This window comes from Scleropages formosus, chromosome 5 (assembly GCF_900964775.1).
Source record: "Scleropages formosus chromosome 5, fSclFor1.1, whole genome shotgun sequence".
Classification (NCBI taxonomy): Eukaryota; Metazoa; Chordata; class Actinopteri; order Osteoglossiformes; family Osteoglossidae; genus Scleropages; species Scleropages formosus.
Window position 1 is genome coordinate 36,661,786 of NC_041810.1, and position 8,190 is coordinate 36,669,975.

Consider the following 8,190-nt stretch of genomic DNA (forward strand, 5'->3'; position numbering starts at 1 on the left):
CCTGATCAAATGTTCCATGGAAAATTCTTTTGCTTGCTTTTATTTGAAGTGCAGAATAAATGGTTTAGTTCTTTTCTAAAACACACATTTGATTGCTGAGAAATACAAATGTTATTCTCAGCTGTACAGTATATACACATATGAAGTCTTAAATGTTTGTTGCAAAGGTGTATTTCCAATGTAATTTATTTAAATTAATATTCATTATTTTAACAGACAATTTTTTCCAAAGCCACATACAGCTCGGGGTATCCAAAATGCATTTCACAACAGAGTTAGAGTACAGACTCATGATTCTGAAAGCGCAGTCAGTGTTCCAGTACCATTATCTTTACTGGCAGAAAGTAGTAAAGAGTAGCCGCCTATAGGATTAGCAGGAAGCACAGAAGAGACTGGGACAGAGGTCGTAATGCAAGTTGGTGCAAAATAGATGCTTTTTGAAATGCTGAGGGAGAATGGGAACTCATTCAATCATATCAAATCAAGGTGTCCAGAGCAGGTCTTTTGACCATTTTGTAGGCTGTAACCAGAGTCTTGAAGCTGATACAGGCAGTTTCAGGAAGTCAAGGAAGGGAGACATGGATAGATGCATGTGTTTGCTTTGGGAGGTCAAGTACAACTTTTGCCACAGCATCTCAGGTCAGTTGAAGAGACTTGATCAGAGGCTGGAAGACCAAACAGTTGCAGAAGTCCAAGCAGGATATGACTATGTTCTGGATAAGGAGTTATTTAAATTGTGTTATGAGATACAGGCAGATGCCCCAGGTATTAAATGGGAGGTGTCTGCAGGACTGGGCTATAGCTTCGGTGTGCTGGAAGAAGCAGAGGCTTCGTAAATTGTTACTGCCAGGATCTCTACCCATGAAGAGGATGAAATGAGCAAATTTTTCTCTGTGGAATTTACAGTATATATGAGTACACTTGTACCTTGTGGTACAAACATCTGAAATAGAAATTTTTGAAGATACAATCATTTCCAAGTGTATTTATTTTTAATTATACTTTCTTCACCTGTCTATTTTGTAAAATATCTCTGTTGCAGAGCAAAACTGGCCTGCATTTCCACTTTCCACCACATGTGCTCAGATAAATGAGAAACTCAAGATGTAGAGGGAGCAGGGAGGGGGAGCAAGCAGCGCACTGGGTGATTACTGTCAGGGTATTTTTAAATAAAATGTTATTATATCCAGAAATTTCCCAGGTGTCTGTAAATGGTTATCTTTCAATCACTACACTATTTTGATTGCAAACTAAAATAATCCTCATTTTTTATGAAGTTTGCAACATGGTTGGTATTTAAGGTGAAACACTTTTTAATTTGTCCCCCCGTGGTTATCCATTACACTGCAACTTGCTGTCCTTTAACTCCACCGTTAACACAAGGGTAACTCCAACACAAGGGTGACACTACACACTGAAGAGGAGGCTTTAGAGATTATATATTTTTTTATTTTCAGTTATATTAAAGGGATTTTAGTTTTGCTTTATGTTAATGAAAAATAGTAAAATAAACTGACATCCATATTGCATCCTACCTCATGCCCAATATTTGCCATATAGAGGAATACAGACCTTGCACTGCATGAGCTGTAGATGAAAATAGAAAAGTCTTATAGCAAATTTTCAGTTAATATTGTGCTTTATCTGGTACTTAACCCATGAATTTTTCAAAGGATTAACCTATATTGTTTCATTGATTGGGAGTTAGTGGGTGGACTTATTCTGCACCAACTTCCGGTCCCAGATTCGTAAGTTCATCTACAAGTGTAAATAATTTTTATACAGCCACAACATTAAAACCACTGACAGATGAAGGCTCTGGGCAATGTTCTGCTGGGAAACCTTGGGTCCTGGCATTCATGTGTTACCTTGACATGTACCACCTACCTAAAGATTGTTGTAGACCACGTACACCCCTTCATGGCAACAGTATTCCCTGATGGCAGTGGCCTCTTTCAGCAGGATAATGCGCCCTGCCACACTGCAGAAATTGTTCAGGAGTGGTTTGAGGAACATGACAAAGAGTTCAAGGTGTTGACTTGGCCACCGAGTTCCCCAGATCTCAGTCCGATCAAGCATCTGTGGGATGTGCTGGAAAAATAAGTCTGATCCATGGATGTCCCACCTCACAACTTACAGGACTTAAACGATCTGTTGCTAACGTCTTGGTGCCAGATACCTCAAGACACTTTCAAGAGGTCTTGTGGAGCCTCAATGAGTAAGAGCTGTTTTGGTGTCAGGAGGAGGAACCTAGACAATATTAGGCAGGTGGTTTTAATGTTGTGGCTGATCGGTGTATAAATGTGCAAATGATTATTCCGAAAGAGTGATCATGAACAACATTGTACTTCATTTTCAGATGTTGCATTGTCCGTAGTATTCCTTCGTAACAGAAATTTGTTACACCTGTGCACATGCACGTAAGACAAATGTCCCGATTCCAAAGAATGTATTGTAGCAAGCATGGTTTTTGGCTCCAGTGGCGCAAAGAAAGTCACAGGGCAGCTGTTCATGACAAACATTTATTGGCTCACCACCATACAGCGAGAGGTATCAGGGAGTACACAAGGAAATAATGCTCTTGGTCTGAAGAAATCTTTTTCATCAAGGACCTGCAAGTTAAGGCAGCCTTACGCACCTGCTAACAGGCACTCACCTCTTTATAGACATTGACAGCTCCCACTGCAGTTGCACAACTATTTCACATTCCCCACAATTCCTGTCATTTACACCTATTTACAATAAACATCCGTTACTACTCGAAGGGGACAATCTTCAATAACGCGGGTCATTAAAATATTCTGAATATCTTTAATAGGAGAACTTGCAGACCTGTAAGTATTTGTAAGTGCTCTGCATGCTAATTCTGCCTCTGAGTTGTTGTGATTTGGTTCAAGTATACATTACTTCTTTTACTGGACGCTTTCTTCCAAAGCAACTTCCAATGAACTCTATTTAGTGTTATCAGCCCACACACCTTATTCACCAAGGTATTCACTCATGCATACATCAGTGAAACACACTCTGTCACTCACACACTATGGGGGAACCTGAACAGCATGTCTTTGGATTGTGGGAGGAAACCAGAGCACCTGGAGGAAACCCAGGCAGAAACGGGGAGAACATGTAAACTCCACACAGACTGAGCGGGGATCAGACTCACATCTTGTCGCACCACCCAGGCGCTTGTTCTAGTTCAACTGAGAAATAATAAAAATATTACCTTTATTCTTTCCTTTAGGTTTTTCCATCTTTGCTAAAATGCTGTTTTTGCTTTTTTCACACTTTTACTTTGGTATACACCCATTAATTTCTTACCCCTTTCCATCAGTCTGGACGCTTAGAGAATAAAGGCCAGATTATTAGTTGGAAGCTGATTCTGCATGGCACATCACAGCGCCCTGAGCATATGAAATCACCGAGAGTCTATGTCCCATACAACGCCGTTCAGAACGACCGCAGGGGACTGGAAAGGATGGAGGACATGATGAAGGTACAACTGGAACTCAATGCTATTAATGCTTTCAGGTGTCTGAAAGTGGTATTTTTTTCCCATTCAGAGAGCAGTGTCACCAGCAGTAAGACAGTATCTGAGGATAAAAACCTGAAGGATGCCCCATTAAGTCCTTGAAAGCACCCTGCTGTGCTAAGAGAGCAAACAAAATAATTACAGCAATAATTATTGTATGGTGAGATATTCACCATGAGGGGCTGGAGTCATTAATTCCTGAACACTTGGGCTACTGCTGAAAACGGACATGTTTTTGACACTTGCTCCCTTGTGAGTCACACAATGAGACAACCTGCTGCTGTGGAGGAACATGACAATTGTTGTGGAGTGTAGTCAGATTACAATTTGGAGATATAAAGATTAACCTAAACTCTAAATGCTTTTCAGACTGAAACCAGTCTTGAACTTGATATGGAGAGGCACAAAAAACCATTGAAGAGAGAAGGGGGGTATGCATAGGGAGGTGGAAAGCACCTAGTGCAGCATGGATTTTGAAATAGATTGAAGATACTCAGAGGAATGGGGGTGTGGTGGTGCAGCGGGTCTGGCCGGTGCCCCATTGTGTGGCAGGTGTGGGATTCAAATCTTGCTTGGGGTACATTGTGATGGATGGGCATCCCATCTAGGGTGTCTTCCCTTCAGCCTTGCACCCTGTGTTTTTGGGATAGGCTCCGGCTCACCACGACCCCACTCAGGGCAGGCAGTTGTGGACGTTGGCTGGTTGGCTTGGAGGAAGACCAGATGGGGGGAACTGAAGTATTCTAGAAGAGATCATCATAGCCTGGACCACTTACTGGCTAGACTTTGCTTATAAGGAATGAGCAGACTTGTTAAATAGAAAGACAGAAGTTTTCGTTTTTCCGATAGTAACACCAAGGCTCACTGCATGTGTAAATGAATGTGTTGTCCAAATGACTGATTTGTCCAGTAATAATAGTAATATAATGTGAGCTGCCATATCTTCTCAATTGCAGGAAGGTCCAACTGAGGCTCAGCAGTCTCTTAAGACTCCAAAGTCAACACATGGAGAGGCCAAGAAAGAGAGGGTCCCATCTGCTGCTCTCATGCGGCTCCTCCAGACCGCTTTCAATAGACAATCAGTAGGCAGCCAGCCCCACACTGCTCAGCCAGAGCCCACTGCCGTGCCTAGAGACCAGAAGGAGGAAAGTGCAAGTTTGCACATCCCCTATCAGAACCTCTACCAAGCCCTGGACCTGCTGAATAAATACAGAGGCTCAGAAGAGAACCTGTACAGCGACTACAGCGATGTGTTCTACAATGCCAAGCCATACAAACACAGGGATGACAGACTCCTGCAAGCCCTCTTTGACATGATCACTGAAGACAGCCACTGAAACAGACATAGTGTGTGGGCATTGGGTGTTGGGTGTCTGTCAGTTCCCGGTAGAGAAAGGTAGGAAAGGAGAGGAAATTTTATTGGCTCTTCCAGCTGAGTTCTTTCCCCCCCTGTGAGTGTGTTGAATGCCGTGACTCACTCACATTTATTGGAACATAATTATATACATTTTCACATTACCAACGTGTATTTCAGAATGTCTCAAGGTCATCATTGGTTCCAGTTTTTCAAAAATACTGCCCAATACACTCCTTTTTCTAATTTTTAAGTAAATATGAAATAACTACCTGATTTGAGTACACATTATAACTTCTTCACATTCCCACTTCAAACTGTACCCCTTCCTGTGAGTATTCAGTGTACTGTGAGCATGATTTATGTGTCAGACCAGTGATTTCCTTCCACTGTTTTTTTGCTCCTCATTCTTCCTACATCAGCTGTGTCTTATATCAGCTTTTCTACCTGCCAGTCTACTACACACAGATTATACTATATTTTGCCTGTATGTTCATTTCTTCCTGTTTTAATCTATTTTCCCCTGAAAACATGCAATACTCTTACACACATTACTGTTTCGATTCTGTCTGACTAGAGTTTATGGTAACTCATGGTTCAGTCTTACTGAATTTTCATATATCACAGTCTGCATCCAAAGGTGATTTAGATTTTTTTAGATCTTTCTGGTCAAATCTTCTATTACAGTGGACAAATATTGATCATTTCAACTAATTATTTTACCTGAAATAGTTTAACAGATTTATTAGTTACTAGCTTCAGAGGAATGTGTACATAGCTATTTCTGGATACAAAACCCTTGAATTTCAGGACCAACAAAAATTATTACGACAGAGGTCAATAAAACACCATATATTCCATTGCAGTACTCTATCCTGAAAATCGACACAGAGCGCCTTCGCAGATTATAGATAAAAGAAATTACAAAAACCAAAAAGAAATGACAAATTACCAGCACATATGATACAAATTTGTATGATTTGAAAGAATAAATTTGTCAATGACTACATAAACTTCAGTCAACACCGATGTACTTTAAGATGACAGTGATGAGGGATGAAGTGGCGACAGAAGAGAGAAAACCAAACTCTTCAGATTGAAGTGTCGGTTACATTACAAATAAATGATTAGTGCTGCAATTACTGAAGTGAGTTAATATAGAGGGCACCACTTCATGTTCTGTATCCTCAATATTGCTTCTCTCTTAATAGGTTTTAAAGAGGCATTTAAAAATGAAAGAAATAAAAGTGTGAACAGGATTATATATTTAAAGTAATTTTGACATACAATGCAGTAGCAACTGACCTGATTGTTGGGGGATTAATATAGCACATACAATTTTGTATAATCCCATTATTTATGTATGGCCTATGTTTTTGAGGTGTTAGCTCCAGATCTGAGTTTCAAACACAGCTGAAAATGTAAAAATCATTGGTGAAAACATTCAAATAAAGTACTGTTTTAAGATTTGATGCAGATTTGCATCAACAGCCCTCTCTTTCATCCAGTTTGATTCTCTATTGAGATTACAGAAAAATGATTTAGAAAGTGTGAAATGTGAATTTATGACTATTGATATTTAGCTAGGGTTTTTACTTTTGCTCCATTTCATTTTAATTTCACTGATGATTTTGATCTTGGTCATTTACACTGACATCATATATGACATTGACATTATTCTGTAAATATGTGACATGTTTCCCATAGATGCAACATCAAATTTATTTTAATAAATGATTGAGTGCAAATAATCATTTCTTTTGGATGGAATATTTATTAATGCTATACTGTATCTTAAATGCTTGCATTTAAGGTTGCATTACTTGCACTTTAATGGTTTTGAAAGCCATATTTTGCTCTAGTTTCTTCTTGTTTCAAAATTAAGATGGATTTTAGTGGAAATAGTAGTCATAGATATTGTCTGGCAAAATGTTTGAGACCTCTAATTTACTTTCCATGAAAATTGAATCATCAGATTATTCATATATAAAACCTTTGGATTTCTCAAATAAGAGTAATTATTTTTTGTTGTGATAAAGTGTGAAAGTGCGGGATTGTGTGACGACAGTATCTGAAACACAAACTGGCTTAGTTCCCTGCTGAATTCCACAAGTGTTACAAAGTGCTATTTTCCTAACCATTCCCAAATATTTTTTTTAAGCATGTGTATCTTCACATCTGTGTTGACTACATAATTTTATTCTAGCTGTATTTTCTGTCATCCTGAGTTCTGTCATGCTGAATCCTTGAAAAATGACAACAGTACTATTTGCTACTACTGTGACTGTCGTTTAACTGTTCCCACAGTAGTGATTTTTGAATGACTAACTTTGTAATTTTCAGTTTGCTAAAAATACAAAAATTTCTAATTTTTCATATTTAATATATTATCAAAAATAATAATCTGCAAGGAATTACATCATTCCAGTTACTTTATTTTCAAGATTTTCCATTATCTACAATCCATACCTAACTAAAACTTGCACATTAAGTTTTCAATAGGTTTTCCAGAAAAGCACATTTAATCCAAATCATAACTCAGTTTTCTAGATAATCAGTAGCAAATCTAACACAGTATGCAGTTATGTATTTACCAATTAAAATTATAAATGTCAATCATGACATAAATCACTTGAACTGCTTTTCCAGCAGCATTATAACGTGAAATTTGGAACAGATCAAGTATTTTAAAGCTTTTAACTTACTTTAAGCATGGACACAGAGACCGAGTGAAATGTGAGTCATTTTACTCTGGTATTCCCTGTATGTGTCATCAATTCTGTTCATTTTTAAAGTTAGTGCATCATTGACAGTACAGTCTATTCATAGAATGAGACATTAGTATAAATTATCAGATGCAACATTTCTAAAATTTGTAGACTCAATCTTCCAAGTGTCTAGAGTTATAAGGGCGATTTGTTCTGACAAAAAGATTGAAATGTTACTGAAAAGGAAGGGGAACATTGGAAAGAATTTACTATGTTTATCGAAATGGATTTCTTTATTTCTTTGAATTATAAAAAAAGACTTCAGTGTCTGAAAAAAAAAACCATAGACAACGTAACATGAAAAAATTCAGTATTAAGTGTGTACAGAGCAAAGTAGAACTCAAATAAAACCTGTGACTTTTTAAATCAGAATATTCTAGTGTTTAACCTACTGTGAGTCTGTTTGAGTATTTGTTGTCATTGTATTGTCAATATTATCTTGTAATTGTTCTGCTTGTTTATTTGCACCTAAATATAGTATGTCAGTTATATTGCAGCATCTCCAGTGTGTCGTTGTACAACTGGTCTGTCAACTGCTG

The 8,190-nt window shown here is 38.1% G+C and overlaps 1 protein-coding gene across 1 annotated transcript in view; it reads left to right on the forward strand.

Annotated features, from left to right (window-relative positions):
* Positions 1-6,500, forward strand: part of pcsk1 (proprotein convertase subtilisin/kexin type 1) — a 30,134-nt gene extending 23,634 nt beyond the window's left edge. The window contains exons 13-14 of the mRNA XM_018742564.2: positions 3,332-3,493; positions 4,486-6,500. Of these exons, the coding sequence (XP_018598080.1) occupies positions 3,332-3,493; positions 4,486-4,866 (543 nt within the window). The 3' untranslated portion in view covers positions 4,867-6,500. The remainder of the gene's footprint in view (positions 1-3,331; positions 3,494-4,485) is intronic.
* The last annotated feature ends 1,690 nt before the right edge of the window (positions 6,501-8,190 follow it).